The 18,149-nt window shown below is 33.4% G+C and overlaps 1 protein-coding gene across 1 annotated transcript in view; it reads right to left on the bottom strand.

Annotated features, from left to right (window-relative positions):
- Positions 1-18,149, bottom strand: part of RSRC1 (arginine and serine rich coiled-coil 1) — a 371,018-nt gene that overhangs the window by 263,792 nt on the left and 89,077 nt on the right. Inside the window, 1 exon segment of the mRNA XM_019732033.2 lies at positions 15,788-15,961. Within this exon segment, the coding sequence (XP_019587592.2) occupies positions 15,788-15,961 (174 nt within the window).

Below are 18,149 nucleotides of genomic sequence, written 5' to 3'. Positions count from 1 at the left end.
AATATAACATATGAGAATTTACAAGACACAGTGAAAGTAGTGTCTACGAGGCCTGACAATTAAGTTTGCGAACTTGATGCAATGATTTTGCTAACCTCTTTTTGATACCAGAGGGATTATTCATTATGAATTTGTACCAATGGGACAAACAGTTAACTAAGTTTACTATTTGGAAGTGCTGAAAAGGCTGCATGAAAAACTTAAGACGACCTGAACTTTTCGCCAACAATTCATGGCTCTTGCATCAGCTCACACGGCACTGTTTGTGAGCACACACACACAAATTATACCTCCATTACATATATACCAGGGGTGCCAAAAAAATGTATATAAGTGGACACTTTTGTCAATGTTGCTCAAGCAGTAGCTCGCCGTAATCAGAAAGTGTCTGGATGCTGATGGTAACCACTTTGAGCACCTCTTATAATTACAGAAGTCAAACGTGACTTGTATTCATCTTTTGTTATCAGTATATATTGACGATTACATTTTTAATAGCTTTTTCCTTTCTTAGAATGTGTATACATATTTTTGGCACTGTGTGTGTGTGTGTGTGTGTGTGTGTGTGTGTGTGTATCACATTTCTATATACTAGCAATAAACAATTCAAAATTTAAAGTTTAAAAACAATATCATTTAAAATAGCTCCCCCAAAATTCTTAGGTACAAGATCTGAGCAAACAATACGGTGAATGTTCAAACAAAAAAAGAATTCATTACAGTAAAAAGCACATTGCCATTAATCAAGATACACTCCTTCGCTTCGAACATACTTATCCCATTGTTCTTGCCACTTTCTGAAGCAGTTCTGGAAGTCCTCTTTCGTGAGTGTCTTTAGTTGCGCTATCATGCTGCACCAATGTCCTGAATCATTTTGACTTTGGGGAAGAGCCAGAAATCGCACGGTGCCGGAACACATGAATAAGGACACACCATAATGTTTTTATTTGACAGAAATAGCCATACCAGAAGTAATGTGTGACATGGAGCCTTTCCGCTGTGATCACAACATACAGTGAATGCTGCTGCCGAGTGCCATCATGTCAAACTTTAGTAACAGTGTGTGACAAGTTTCAACTTCTTCAGTGCAGTCAGTCAGGTGTGAGCTACAGTTGAGAGAAGGTGTGTTTCAAAGTGTGCTGTAAATCACCCTCCATCATTACTTATGATATGCGGCAATTTCTGTCAAATAAAAACATTACAGTGTGCCCTCATCCACCTTATTCACTGGACCTGGCACCATGAGATTTCTGGTTCTTCCCCAAAGTCAAAATAACCATGAAAGGTAAATGTTTTGAATTGATCCAGGATATTGAGGCAGCCATGACAGTGCAACTAAAGACACTCACGAAAGAGGACTTCCAGAACTGCTTCAGAAAGTGGCAAGAATGATGGAATAAGTGTGTTTGAAGCGAGAGGGAGTATTTTGAGGAGGAGTATTCTGAGGTGGATTAATGGCAATACGTCTTTTACTGTAACAAATATTTTTAAATTTAAACATTCACCTTATATTTTGATCATAGCTTGTATAAACTTAACAAAATATGTACAGAATCTGTATGCTAAAAAGGAAAAAGGTTAATAAAAGAAATAAAATCATGTTCATGTCAATTCTTCCCAAATTGATCTGTAAATTTAATACAATTGCAATCAAAGTGATTTTTGTCATATAGACTAATATATTTTTGTACGTGCAAAGGTCTGACAATTAAGTTCGCAAACTTGTTGCAACGATGTTGCCAACCTTTTTTGATATCAGAGGAATTATTCCTTATGAATTTGTATCAACTGGACAAACAGTTAACCAAGTTTACTATTTGGAAGTGCTGAAAAGGCTGCACTGAACTTTTCGCCAACAATTCATGGCTCTTGCATTACAACAGTGCACCAATTCACACAGCACTGTCTGTGAGGGAGTTTTTAGCCAATAAACAAATAACTTTATTGGAACATCCTCCCTGCTCACCTGATCTGGCCCCCAATGACTTCTTTCTTTACCCAAAGATAAAGGAAATATTGAAGACATTTTAATGACATTCAGGACATCAAGAGTAATACGATGACAGCTCTGATGGCCATTCCAGAAAAAGAGTTCCAAAATTGCTTTCAAGTGTGGACTAGGTGCTGGCATCGGTGCATAGTTTCCCAAGGGGAATACTTGGAAGGTGACCATAGTGATATTCAGCAATGAGGTATGTAGACCTTTTTCTAGGATGAGTTCGCAAACTTAACTATCAGACACACTAAAATGTATATAGAAAGACCAAGGAACTGGAACAACTAAAACAATTTTTTAAAACGAATTAGGTGGGAGGCACCACACAACTGGATTTTAAATTTACTATAAAGCTGCAGTAAACAAGACAAAGGGATAAAAAAAAACAGATGACTGAAACATAACAGAATCCAGAAATAGACCCAAACGAATACGACCAATTGATTTTTGACAAAAGTGCCAAGGTAATTCAATAAAGGAATTAGTCTTTTCAACAAACTGTTTTGGAACAATTAAACATTTGAACATCCATATGCAAAAACAAAAAACAAAAAAAAACATCAACCTAAACCTCACACCTTATACAAAAAATAACTCAAAATAGATATTAGCCTTAACTGTAAATTTTAAAACTATAAAATTTTTTGAAGAAAATGTAGGAGAAATCTTCATGACTTGAGGGTAGCCAAAGAATTCTTAGACATGCCACCACAGGCATGGTACATTAAAGACATAATCGATAAACTCAACTTCATCAAAATGAAAACTTTTGCTCTGTAAATATCACCATTAAAAAAATGAATATACAAGCCACAGATTAGAAAAAAATATTTGCAACACCTACCCTGTTTCCCCGAAAATAAGACCTAGCCAGACAATCAGCTCTAATGCATCTTTTGGAGCAAAAATTAATATAAGACCTGGTATTATTGTATCATATTTATTAAATTATTTATATTATGTATTGATTATATATTATATATATTATTTATATTACATTATATTATAGACTCGGTCTTATATTATAGTAAAATAAGACTGGGTCTTATATTAATTTTTGCTCCAAAAGACACATTAGAGCTGATTGTTTGGCTAGGCCTTATTTTCGGGGAAACACAGTATATCATTTGAGTACAAGACAAATGACTTGTACTCAAAATATATAAGGACCTCTTACAACTTAATTGTAAGGAAAAAAACATTAAAAAGTGAGTAAATTATTTGAACAAAAGAAAAAATATGTATGACCAATTAACACATGAAAAGATGCTTAACCTCACACTTGCAAATCACATAGTCAACAAAACACTTGCATGCAGAATATATAAACACCAGTAATAAATTACAACCTAATTTTAAAATGCACAAGAGTTCAACACATATATAGACTGCAAATAAGTATATGAAAAGATGTTCAACATTATTAGTATTATAAATTCAAATTAAAACCATGATGAGATACCACTATACACCAACATGAATGGCGGAGGTGAACAACATTTAAATCACTAACTGCTGATGAAAATGCAGAGCAACTGAAACCCTTATACATTGCTGATTAAAAATGCAAAATAGTACAACCACCCTGGAATACAGTTTGGCCGGTTCCTATAAAGATAAGTGCACACTCATCATATTTTACATCAATCCCTCATCTAATTATTTACTGAGAGAAATGCAAACTTATGTTCGCAGCAAACCCTGTACCTGAATGTTTATAGCAGCTCTATCCATAATCAACGAATGTCCTCAACAAATAAAAGAATAAACAGTGGCATATCAATATAATGGAATACTACTTAGCAATAAAGAGGAATGAAATGTTGAGCTTGCTAAAACTTGAACAAATCTCAAATTCATTATGCTGAGGGAACGGAATCAGTCTGAAAGGTACATGCTATAAGATTCATTCATATAACATTTTCAAAAAGATAAACCTGTAAACATTTACCGTGTTTCCCCAAAAATTAGACCAGGTCTTATATTATTTTTTGTTCTCTTAGGGTTTATTTTCAAGGGATGTCTTATTTTTTTCATGTACAACAATCTACATGTATTCAAATACAGTCATGTCATCTTCTTCTGGAACATCGTCAGCCAGGCTAAATGAATCTGTTTGGCTGACAATCTTAACTGGGGCTTATTTTCAGGGTAGGTCTTATTTTCGGGGAAACAGGGTAGTGACAAAAATCATATGGTTGGCAGGTGCTAGGAATGGGCAGAGTGTAAATTCAAAAGAATAACACAAGGGATTTGCGGGAGGGGGTGATGAAACTGTTCTGTATCTTGATTGTGGTGGTAGTTACATGAATCTATACACGTGTTAAAATTTATAGACCTGTCCACCCCAAAAAAGTCAATTTTAATTGTATGCTAACTTTAAAATTAAACAACAAATATAATTAGAAAATTCCTTTATGTTTGAAAACTAAGAAATAGTCTCCTAAATAACTCATAAGTTAAAGGAAATGTTGCAATGGAAATTAGAAAATACTTTGAATTAAATTATAATGAAAATTTTCTATAGCAAACTTACGTGATGTAGTTAAAACTATGATTAGAGGAAAATTCATAACCTTAGATAAATATATTAGAAAAGAAGAAAATCTCAAAACAAATGAGCAATTATCCTCAAGATGGTAGAAAATGAATTAGTACATTAAACCTAAAGAAATTAAAAGGAGAAAAATAAAAATTAGAAGAACAGTGAGAATGAAAACAGACACACAATACAAAGAATCAAAAAAGCCAAAGTTTGGTTGGTTGTAAAAACTAATAGAATTGATAAATTCCCAACCAGGTTGATTAAGAAAAAAAATAACACAAATCATTGATATTAGGATTGGAAAAGGATTATTAGTAATATACAAAAAATGTTTATAGGATATTATTGACATAAAAAATTATGTCCAAAAGTGGAATATTCAGAGAAAATAAACAAATTCCTAGGGAAATTAAAAAAATACAACTTACCAAAACCGACACAAAAAGAAGTAGAAATCTGATTGGTCCTGTAACTATTAGAGAAATTAAATCTACAAAATAATCATTAAATTAAGTGGCTTTCACTTGCGAATTGTACCAAACATTCAAGGAAGAAATAACACTAAAATTACACAGATTATTCTACAATAGAGAGAAAAAGAATATACTCTTTGACTCTTAAACTGCTAAACGGTAATAATTTGTGATACATCCATAAAATGGAATACTACTTAACAACATAAATGAACAAACTGATATATGAACAGCCTGAATTTATCTCAAAAGCATTATGCTAAGTGAAAGGGGCCGGATACAATCGGCTGCATACTGTATGATTCCATTTAAGTGACAATGACAAAAGGTAAAACTTTTCAGTTTGACAATGGCTGGCAGTGGGGGAAAAAGATTGCACATGGAGTATGAAGAAACTTTTTAGGTGATGGAAATACTTTCTATCTTGATTGTGATGAGAATTACATAACTATAGTTTGTCGAAACTCACAGAATTATATAACTAAGAGTTAATTTTACCACATATAAATTATATCTCAATAAATCCTACCTAAAGACAATCCTAATAGAGAAGAAAAGTGTATGAAAATTTATAAAAACAGTAGTAATGGTAAATATTATAAGCAGACATTGCTTTGTATAGCTTCAACGTGCTATACTGATATACCACACATTTTGTGTTATAATATCAGTATAATTCCTCTAGGTTTACCTTAAGCCATGACAATTTTTCAAATTAACTTTGCAGCTGCAAATTTACTGGACCTAACAGTACTGATTGATGGATGAAATTTAAAGATCTTCATTTAAAGAGTAAATAATCTAACAGTTACTTATAATTGGAGCAAAAAGTACTACACTTCTTTTTCTAGACACCTCTTCTTCTATCCTTATCATTTTTCTTGAGTGGACTTAATTTCTAAGTAGTCAAAATATATGTTTCACCTCTGGCTTATTCCAAATACACATTACTTTTTAAAATTTGACATCAACTACTTTTCTAATGTCGAATGCCTTCCTTTATCCTTCTTTCTCAAGAAAAAGAACCTAAGACTGCAACATGACGACCAAATTGATTTACACGATCTACTTCCACGTGGCCTGTCACAGGCTGGCATATCCATAGGGGCCAAAGGCTGCCATTTCAAAACCTCCTCTGGGAGTTCAGAAAGAATTAAAATGGCAGCACTCATTCTTGTAGTTCCCTAACTGCACCTGCTGTGTTAGTGATCATCACACACGGAACAATATTTACAAAGTGCTTTGTGTTTATACCCACAAGGTCCAACCTCTAACAGATTCATCCCAATCTCCCTATAGTTACATGCAATCTCAGGACCCGAGGACCATATCCTTAGCACTAAATGAAAAGCATTAACCTCAATGACACCATCTGGAGTTTTTCTTTTTTTATATACCCTCAATGCCTTGATATCTAAGCCAAGATAACAACACTTACATGAATGGAATGTATTACAACTTACTCTACTTTAGTAGAAAAGTGTACCCCATAACGTCCATCTATCCAAAGAGACATATGTTATTCCTATCATCTGGCTATCCACTCTCCATTTACTAGGATATTAAGACCACTTATACCAGTCACTTTAAAACTCTCCAATAATATCACATTAGGATGTCAAAATAGATCCCTACCTAGATATCTATTTCCCAGTCTTTGCTTTTTAATCAAAGGAGTTAAACTTCTCTATTTGTACTGACCAAGATTTGTCTAAAATGTCAACCATATATTATGGTTTATTCCAATCTGTTCTATTTTGGAGAAGCAACTCCAATGATTACTAGACTGGGAAGAAAGCCTGTGAGAAATAAAACTAGATTTTTAAAAAAATACTGAACAGATTGCTTCTATGTGGATTAGCATCATTTATATTTGGGATACTCAAGGTGCTTTACAATGAGGCAAAAATTAGAAATGTAGTGAGTAATTATAAGCAACAGCTTAGCTTTTAGGGAAACTGCTTGTTGATTTAGGAAGAAAAGACTTGGCTGGCACCCCAAGTTTATTCCCTCTATATTCCTCTAATAACAGTGCAGAATTTTTAGCTAATTAAACGATACATAACCTAACTGAAGGCAAACACCAAGGCCTTCTTCAATAAAAGATCCCTACGGAATAGCATTTTTAAGTCTAGTAGCATGCTCTACAACGATGTACCAAATCAACAGAGTAGGTGATACCATTTAAGATCCTGAAATAAATTAGACTAGGCATGAAGAGACATCAATGAGGACTGGAATTTTAATCAGTATTTAAAATATAAATCCTAGACATGCAGTTTTCTAAAAACCTGATGCTAAAAGATATTAATTGTAGCATGATTGATAACTTTCAAAGTATGGAAAACAGACAGTGGAAGTTATATAGACTTTTCAAAACTAGTCTGGAGAGTTTGATGGACATGGTATATACGTTTATATGTGTTCATGTGCACACTTACACCAGGCATAGAATACTAGAAAAAAGCTGATTATTTTCCTAATATCAAAAATTCAATTTTATCATTTTTAAATGCTTAAAAGCCAGATTTTACTACCTAGAAACAACTTCTACAACATTCATTTATTCATTCATTCTATAAATATTTAAATAGTTGTAAGGATCCAAGTAACTACAACATTGAGTAAAACAGATAAGGTGAATATACTCTGGCAACTACACAATTCTGTAGTTACAAAATTATAAAGCTGTCTATTCAGATTAGGTACAGACACCATGAGCACGAACTGCAGGACACACTAGAGTGAGGCAGGGAAGACCTCATGAAGGAAGTGACATCCAAAGTGTCAAAAAGGTAAGTGGAACTGGCAGGAGAGGTGGAAAAGAAAGAGGATTTCAGGCTGAGGGGAAACACCTTTAAAAAGACACAAAAGTAAGAAAAAAAGAATGATAGTTGAGAAACTGGTAATCACAAGAATCCATCATTAAATCTGTTACTAATAAAAAATAATCACCATCTACTGAGATCCTGCTACACAGCACTAGCCTTCTTACACACACTGCTTCTAGCATTTACAGCTTTTCAACGATCATTATCCCCATTTTACAAAAGAAGAAATTGAAGGGTCAAAGAGAATAAGTTACTCTGTCAGGAAAAAATTTTAAATGATTGAGATGACCAGAAAAGACTACTGGGTGTGTCCTGCCTAAGGTGTTTCCCAAGTTATCTCAACATTTCTGCCTTTCCTTGTCTGAGATATTTTTAAATTCCACAAATTATAGATAATTGATAGCAGTGCAAATGATTGTTTTTTATAGATAAGCAAGTGAGTTTTGTCCAATAGAGTTGCAACTGATTTCCTCCCCCCATGTGGAAAAAGGCAGTTTTGAATCTATTCAGCAATTTTGTGTTCCAAATTCCCAGGGGCCTATGTATGTAATCTACACTTGGATTCTCCTTTGAGCTATTTGTAACATCTTACTGGTTCCCTCATTAATTAATGAGCTAAATAATACCTCTGGTGTGTGTTTGTGAGTCATGATTATACCTTTTTAAAAAATTATCCCTTAATAGCTCCAAAGCACAATGAGTCAGAATTTGAGGGTTCTTGCGGATTCTATATGGTTCCTAAGACGAAGTTCCTCCTGTTACCACAACCTTTTATATTTCAATGTTAATGCCAACGTAATTTTTGTAATACCTCTTGAAAAGGGTCTCACCAAATTTTTTATACTCCATATGATAAAACTTACTAAAAAGTCCAGCATGAGACTACTTTCACTCTCTCACTAACGCCTTATAACCATAATGCCTCAGCCTCCTATCGAATGAAAAAGGGAAATAAAAGTAACTTCTCTCATTCCAAGGCTTTTTATAGCCAGGCAAGCACAAAAAGAAAGAATGAACCTATAATTCATGCCATTTAGTGCTCTATCAGGTGTCATTCAAATCAAATCCCATCGGGCAAACACTGGGATAATTAAAAGTATTGATACAATGAATAAGAGAAAGGTGGTGACCTGGGGGAGAACTTATCAAACCCTAGTCTCCTGCTTTTGCTGATTATTCTTTTTGTTATGTTAGATTCCCTTTCTTACCCTCACCCTTTTGAAAAAATTAGATTGTTTCTATTGAACAAAATATTACCTAGTGACAAATAATCAAACCTATATAATGGAAATTGGGTGGTAAATTTCATTGCAATATAAAACGCCCAACAATACGATGGGCCACTGTTATGGTATTCATTCAATCCACAAGGAAATTGTAAAAACTTTAATTTAAAAAGGAAGAAAAAGCCAGTGCACACACTTATATAAAGATGTATTTGTTTACTTGCTTAACAAAATTGTCAGTACAAAGCTTCTTTTGCATGTTACAATGACATGTGTTAAAGGTATACTTGTTTCGAACCAAACATTTACCCTTCGCCACTGGTGAAAGGCAACAAGACCTCTTTACAAAGTCTCGTCTTTTTCAATAAATTTTGCATGAAAACATGTTATCCTGGCACAAAGTTGCCTGCTGTCACATTCGAAGTGTGATAAATGTTTAATGAAAACAACACCACACAGCTTGGTGTCAGACAACAGCTATCACACAGCCCTGCTTTGATCCAAACAGACACTTAAAAGGAGTCTAAGCAGGCTCTGCACCACAGAACTCTATAACCTATATGCAAATGGGGCTAAATTAGCATAAATGACTTCCTGCTGCATAAAGAAATAAGAGGTAAGGAAAAATATGACAGGCTCTAATAGTACGTAACTGCTGTCAAAACTTGGAGCCCAGCATTCCCAAATCACTTCCAACATCTTCTGCCAAGCACTAGGTAGGAAAAACCTCATCAACAGGAATTTATTACATGAAACTTTACAATTGAAGACACTGGAACAGTGCCAAGGTCAAAGCCATAACTGACATATCTATAAAATATGATTGCTACATGGTACTGGACTTCTCATACACACTGTTCCTAATACAGCTTTTTTAATATTGTTATCCCCATTTAACAGAAGAAAAAAATAAGAATCAGGATAACTTGTCCTGTAAGGAAGATAATTGTGAATGACTTAAAATGAGCAAAAATTGTAATTTTTGCAATGTAACTTTCCCAGAATCTAAACACCTTAGCACATTAAAAAAAAAAAAAAATACGCTATTCAGAACTACATGTTCAAAAGTAGCAATTCCTATGAACAAAAGCATATGTTGCCTCTGTTGATATGCTTTCTGCATTTTTAGTCTAAAAAGACATGCGTAAAATAGTGGTGATATAACTAATATAATTACGTTGCATATTCAACTTTTTAATAAAAGATTTTCTAAATAGGTAACTACAGGCTGTGCGCTATATTTGAAGCCCAATTCTACTGCTATCCCAGTGGCTTCTATACATATTCTCAGAAAGATTTAAAGAAGATTTACTGGGAGCCACAATTCAGTATAAGAAATTCTATTTAAATATACTCCCTACCCAATACCCACCAAAAAGAACTACTTCAGTTGTCAGGATATGGAGATATATATATATATGTCCAGAGAGAAATTCTTACCTCTCTGTAAAAGTACAAAGCTTCAGAAAGTTGTGTAAAGTACGAAAAGTATAAACTCAACTGTTTGAGCAAAGTATTCCAGAAGATTTGATGGTACATTTCTGAGAACAGTATCCATCTACTGAAAAGCTAGTAAGGGAATAACAAAAGTGAAAACCTTACATAGTAGCAAGTCATAAAGGAGAAAACGCTTAGGAATACCAAATTAGGTTCCTCAGGAATCCTAAAGTTACTCAAATTAAGAAAACTTTTTATGAGGCAATCACTGCTTTAAACCAAATTTTCCTGGCTGGTCATTCAAATCATGATTGAAAATGGATTTAAAACAAATCCATCCAAATTCTACTCTCAAGGATGGCTCTCTGATTTAAAATAAATAGTAGAATGTCACTGGTGTTATGGACATATTTATTCACAACTAATTATTCAAAGAAGTCTCTAAAAGACATTTTATAATAGTCGGCTATACTTTATGGAGTTTGATTAAAATGTTGCTAAAGAAGGCCCAATAATATAAAAATCCACAGAAGACACAGATGGGGTGTACAATGTTCACAATCATCAATTATGTTGCAATAATGAGATGCCATGACCAGTTTCACATTCCTGATTTTTGACTCAATAAAAATTTGCTTAACAAAATAATATTAAGTGTTCAATTTCAACTTAATAACTCTGTTATTAATAAAATTTGTTTTCACATTGAAAAGACATATCCCCGTAAAAGAAATCCAATTACAATATGATAAATATCTAAATTTTTTAAATTTAGAGTGAAAACTTATAAAAACAAGAAACATCTGCATCAATGTTTTAAAAATAAAATATCCTTAAAAACAAAATTTTATAAATGTAAAACATTAAAAATTAAAGTCATTAAACCTTCTTGATAAAAATCTAAGAAAAGACTTGGATGGTGTCTTTCTTATATTAACCATTCACATAGCGTCGTCAGAAAAGTCACCTTTTAGTCCCTACAAACTCCTGTTACTCTTCCAGTTTGTATTAGTTCTCCCTTATTCAGCAAATTAATAAAATGAATAGATCAATTGATGACATTATAAGGCAAATTCTAATTACAATCATTCAATGTTCCAGGAATTTTCAGGACTGTACTTAATTTGCTCCCATTTTAAAAAGACTTTTCTGAATTATTTAATTTCCTATCTTTTTTCTCAAAAGTCTAATTAAAAAAAGCTCTTCCTTATTATCAGGCTCATTAATTTCTGCTTGGGCATTCCTTTCTCTGTTTTTATGTTTCCCAATTTATAAAACACTCCTTTATCATTATTGTACTTACTCTCCTTTTGTACTTTATAAATGTATGCTTCATGTTCTATCAATATTTATCTAATACTGGTATTTTCAAATTGGCTTGATAAAAACACAGATTGCTATGCATAAAGAAGCAGAGGCATATAGGTTATCTCTTATGTGAGGAAGCATTGTGGTTAGTTAGCACAAGCAAAAATATTTATCATTGGGTTGTACAATTATAATGAAGTAATGCCTAAGTCTTAATTAAACTGTTTGTGAATTTTGTGAATCTTTTTACTTTCTCTCTACCCACATGTGTTCCTTTCCTTTTTTTTTTTTTTTTAAACCATGTGGAATGAGACAGCCAATGAAACCATCATAGAAATAAATTTAACTAAGGCCTAGAAATGTTTTGTGAGTTTATTACATAAAATTAAATACAATTCTAAATAAACAGATGAAATGCTGATGTGGGAAAGGAAGAAAGGAAGGAAGGAAGAGGGAGACAAGAAGGAAGCTTTTATTGATAGATTTCTGGCCTGATCAGAGAAAAATAAGGCCAAGAAACTTCTTTCCGTTTTTTTTTAGCTATTTTCTACGAAAGTTTAAGCATAGTGCATCACTTGATCTCAAGCACTCTTATTTCATCAATAATTATGGATCACTACAGAAGTGTGGGTAGAGTGTACTGTTAAGGAGTCAGGTGCTGTGGTCAATGAATTTGAATTTGAAGATTGTCATTTACGAGCTCTATGATCACAAGCCTTCATCTATAGAAACAGGATTAACAAAAGCAACTATTTTAAGTGAGATAATGCACATCAATTGCTTAGCGAAATTTCTGATACTTAGAAAGTGTATATAAAATGTTAGATGCTTATTATTTATTATGTCCACTATAAGTAAAGCATTTTGTTCATACTTCATGTAGAACCAATCAGATCATTACTTGAAACTTCATTGGCTGCTCACTGCCTTCAGAATTAACTCCAAACTCCTTGACACAGCTTATAAGGTATTCCAATAATCACCTCTCATTATTATTCATTCCTCTTCTACTCTAAACCAAGCCCCATTAGACCTCAGTTTCTCAAGTATGCCATACCCACCTCCTGTGCCTCCAAGTATTTCCATATGAAGTTCATGCTGCATACACCATTCTTTCCCATCTCTTCCTTCCTTCAATGTAAAAACATCTCTTCTGAGAGCCCCTCCCTGACATGATGACTAGTGTATATCAACCAACTTAAGGTTCATAGAACTGTTTTTCAACCAGGATGTGTCAAGACTGAAGATGAAAGCTAACATGCTGAGATTAGCCTGTTGGAAGGAAAGAAAGGACCCAGGTCTGCTTAGCTGCAAACTGTTATATTAGCAATAAATGTACTTATGGCTTAGGCCAGATGTTGACAAACTATATATATATAAAACCCTTGAGCCAAATCTAGCCAACTGCCTATTTTTGTAAATATATTGTTCCTTTTATACTGGAACACAGCCATGCTGTTCATTTAGTATTATCTATGGCTGCTTTTGTGCTAAAAGGGCAGAGTTCAGCAGTTGCAACAGACATAAGGCCCAGAAAGCCTAAATTATTTACTATCTAGCCCTTTATTGATATAAAAAACTTTGCTGCCCCTGGTTTAAACTACTATTAGTTAGGTTTTGTTACTTATGGCTAAAGCATCCTAACTCATACGATGTTTCCATAGCTTCTTATTGAAACATTCATCTGATTTCACTGTAATTACTTATATACCTTCTCTTCTATTTATGTTTATGTTTGCCACCTGCATGAAATCCCCAAGTAGGACTAGCCTACCATTATGTCCCTAATTACCTAAAATCACAGTTGATAAACAGAAGGCATTTAAATACTGTTGACTGAACAAGTGAACGAATCAATGAGCCTATCTGATCAATAACCAGTAAGTATTTATTAACGACGAACATGTACATTAGGTACTCTGAGTGATACAAGAGTATAAAGACACATTCTCTGCCCTGAATAGCTCAGGTTTAAGAAATAAACACATATGGTTTTAAAAAAGATAAATTATTTTTGGAGCAAAGCAGGGTGAATCTGTACATATATACCAGGGGTGCCAAAAAAAATGTATACACATGATTTGTATTCCTCTTTTGTTATCAGTATATATGGAGCATCACAATTTTAATACAGCTTTTTCCTTTCTTAAAACGTGTATACATTTTTCATTTCTTTTTGGCACCCTCTGTAAATACTACCATATTAAATGTATACACTGCCCCCCCAAAATCCTGACTTCAGGTCATACCAAAAAGGTACAAATTTGCGTGTCCTCAGCACTAAACCAGGAGGAATCCTGACATAGCACCGCCCAGTACTAAGGTCCACTAAAACCGTGGAAATGGCTCGATCAGGCTACTCACAGCTTTTTGGCATCAGCATGCAGGGTCCTTCAACTGACCCTTCTTGTTTTGACCTTGTTCACTGCCTTTGCTGAGATGTAAGAAATAGTAACAAATACAACATTATTGTCTTGTGAACCTGTCACCCAGAAATCAGTCCCTTGAACATAATCAACTCTTGGGTGATGGGAGAGGTCTAACCTGTAAAGCTGGTCCAGACCTTCAAGATTAATGTCACCATCTGAGAACTTTTCCTGAAACCACATGACCTCCATTTTTTAATTCATATTCTCATTTCTCTTACCTTTAAAATCCCCAAAATAATGCCTTATGTATTATCAATTTTACATCAACTGTACAAGTATTACTCTAAAAAATTAACAGTTGGTGAGGTAGAAAGCAAAAATTTAATGATCAGTAAAAATCATAGTCATACTTCTCATAGCCATGCAATATCTAAAGTATAAACCTAAAGAAGGAAAAAAGGAACAAAGAAGCAAGGCAGTTCTTTGACATAATTTATTCATTCTTTTAGTCCATATTTTTCATTCTCAGAAACCTACCCTGTGTCCTCTCTTCAACTCTATCATCCTCCCACCTTTCTCCCTTTATCAGCAGGTATCCTCCCTACCTTCTCTGATTGATCCTCATTCCATTCCACCAGCTCTGGCTAACTCTGCCTCCCTGTCCTTATAGCCAGACAGCCAAGCCTATCTCCTCTTCTATAACATTCAACTACCCTTAAAACAACAAAAGGGCAGAACCCAGAATTTTGCAGGATCACAACTGTTCAATTTGTGTTAATGGTTGTGGGGAAATAAGGAGAAAGAAAGTTACATAAGAATGTTATCCTCTTGCAAAATCCACCACAAATTTATCATTTCAAAGAAGACTTAAAAGCCAACAATCTAGGCAGTTTTATATAATAAACACTCAGACAATTGGGAAAAAGGATTAGAAAAGAGTTCCATATCATTTAATAAACTCAATTCTTCAGAGAATCAAGATCTCAAGGAACTGTATCCAATATCCTGGTAAACTCCTCAATTTAACACTGAAGCTGATTGACACATTAAAGATAAACACTTTTGATTGAAGTATTAAAGTGAATATATATATAAGGTGTTGAAAGACTGACAAAAGGGGATAAGTTCCAAGATGTGCCACTTCATAGAGTAAAAGACCCCAATGTCAGTTTTGAGTAAAACAAACCAGAAGCTGTAATTTAAGCTACTAAACCAATATTTTGTTTCATTTTAACATCTCCTAATTTAATAAACAGTTGTGAATGGATTTCATCCTCCAAATGGACATAGCTAGAATTTTATCAGTAAAATCAATTCCAGAAAAAATAAATTCTGGGTCTCGTATACATATACACTCACTCTAACACACACATACACCTTAATATTGACCAAAACCCCATTCTACATTGAAAGAGGCCTAACCAATAGTAAATCATATGGTAAAAATTTGAGGTAACTATTTTGATTTGTCCTTTCTTCTTATTCTACTATATCCTCCTTTTTCCCATCAAAGGAAAACCTCAAAGAATGAAAATTTAATTTGAATATTGCCATGGAATATTGAGTCATGAGTCGTCACTGCTTAAGATTGCTTCAACTTACCCACGTTTGATGTTGTGTAATTCCTTGTCCTTGCCTTTATCCTTCTCCTTTTCTCTTTTCTCCTTATCTCTGCCTTTACGTCGTTCTCTATCTCGAGATCGACTGCGGGTTCTTCTGTGACTGGACCTTTCACTGCTTCGACTATGGGAACGTGGACGAGGTCTTGACCTGGACCTATAGTAAGTAGATTTTATTAAATACATTTAGTATATATTTTGTACTATAAAATAAAAATATGCTTTAAAAGTAACTGAAAGGATTTATTAGTTATGGATTCAGTAATTAAATAACTGTGAAGCAAGCATCTAAATATGGTTCTTTATGAATAAGTACTCTCAGTTAAAACTATATATAAGAGATATATGTTGTCAAGTTTACAGGAAATTAAGGTTTAATAAAAAAGTGTTTTCAAGTGCAAGTCTTAAAGGTTCAAATCAAGTCTTGATTATTCAAGTCTCCTCAGATAATATTAATATAACAAATCTAAATGTATCTGCTCTAATATTCATGGATTGGGTCGTTCCTATCCCTACAATCTCTGCTTCTGTATATATAGTCAACCTTATTTCTAATTGTTACAATAAAACTATTTTTCTACTCTAATCCAGCTATTCTTTGTATTAAACGAATGACAGTATTAAGCAGGATACACTACGTGCTTCTAAAAACTAAAATTTTCAAATCCTGTCTTACAGTATTGACGAGAAAGCCTCTACCCGAGTGATGACCCTACAGACAACTATAAAAAACAACTATCTGAAGGCACTGGATAGTAACCAAAAGAGGGCAGATTCTGTAGGGGGCCAATACTTGGAAAAAGTAAACAGCAGTAAGAAAGTTTCCCATATTATCAGCTCCTTTTCTGAGGAAAAGCCCAAGTTCATGCCATACAGGACAGCTATAACTCCAACAGAAAACTTCAGGATCTTTGGTATGAAAAATCAGAAGAAAGACTCACGGCAACCACTGCAAAAGGAAAAGCAATAGGGCATCTTGGAAAAGACTCAGAGGAGGGAGCTAAAAATTCTATATGCAAACTGTTCAAATCTTTGGCTGAACCCTACATTATGCATATAAAGGACAGACTCCAAATAACTAAGGATAAAAAAATCCAATTGATTATTTCAACTGCGCCCACAGAGATAGGATTTTTACAATTTTAATTCAACTAAGTTAATTTCCTGATTTAACAAACAAGTAAAAAAAAAAAATCAACATGCTTCCGAGGAATATAACAGAATCCAGAGTATTCAAAACACAACATTTACCATGTCCAGGATAAAATCCCAAATTACTAGATATACAATGAACATAAAAAATGTGATCCATTCTCAATAGTCACTGGAGACTAACCCAGAGATGAGCCAGATGTTGGAATCAGCAAGCAAGGATTTTAAAGTAGTAAGTATAGCTATGCTTGTAATAAATATAAAGCTAAAAAATCTTAGTACAAAAAAAAAACTGGAAAATGAAAAAAAACCGAAGTTCTATAACTAAAAACATAATATCTGAAATTAAAATTATGTTGAATGAGATTAAAAGCAGATTGGTAAGCACAGAATCTGTACTTGAAAATAAGTCAATTGAAATGATACAATCTGAAGAAATAAGAGGGAAATGACTGCTAATAAGAAAAGAAAAACAGATCTTGTGGGATCTGGGTGACAATATTCAAATGTCTATCATGGTTAGTTAAACCCAGAAGTAGAAAAAATAATGAGACAGAAAACAAAATTTTTAACTAATGGCCAAAATTTCCCCAAAATTTAGTGAAATATAAATTTTCAGATCCTGGAAGTTCAGTGAACTCCAACATAAATATGAAGGCCATGACTAATACCACCATAGTCAAACTGATGAAACTAAAAATAAAGAGAAATCTTGAAAGTATTCAGAAAAGAAAAAAAAACATATTACATGTTGGAGAGCAATGATATGAATTACTGCTAACTTTTCATCAGAAAACAATGAAGATGAGAAGAAAAATCTTAACAAGGTGAAAGAAAAAATAACACAAAATTTAATAGCCAGCAAAAATATACCTCAAAAATAAAGATAAAGACATTTTTGAGATAAAAGTAAAACATAATCATGAACAGTAGATCTGCATTACAATAAATACTAAAGTTTTTCAGGCTGAAGAGAATAATAACAGATGGAAACTAGAATCTTGAAGAAGGAATGAAGGCCACTAGAAAAAGTAAATATATGTATAAATGTAAAAAATACTTCCCTTAAATTATTTTAAAAATGTATATGTGCTTAAAGTAAAATTTATAATGTTTTACTGAAAAGTTTATAAAGAAGGTAGATATAATAATGTATGGGGAATATAATAATGTATGGGGAAAGTAATGTATCT

The sequence above is a fragment of the Rhinolophus sinicus genome, linkage group LG01 (assembly GCF_036562045.2).
Source record: "Rhinolophus sinicus isolate RSC01 linkage group LG01, ASM3656204v1, whole genome shotgun sequence".
NCBI lineage: Eukaryota > Metazoa > Chordata > Mammalia > Chiroptera > Rhinolophidae > Rhinolophus > Rhinolophus sinicus.
The sequence above is the reverse complement of the archived record's forward strand: the minus strand, read 5'-3'. Positions and strand labels throughout refer to the sequence as shown.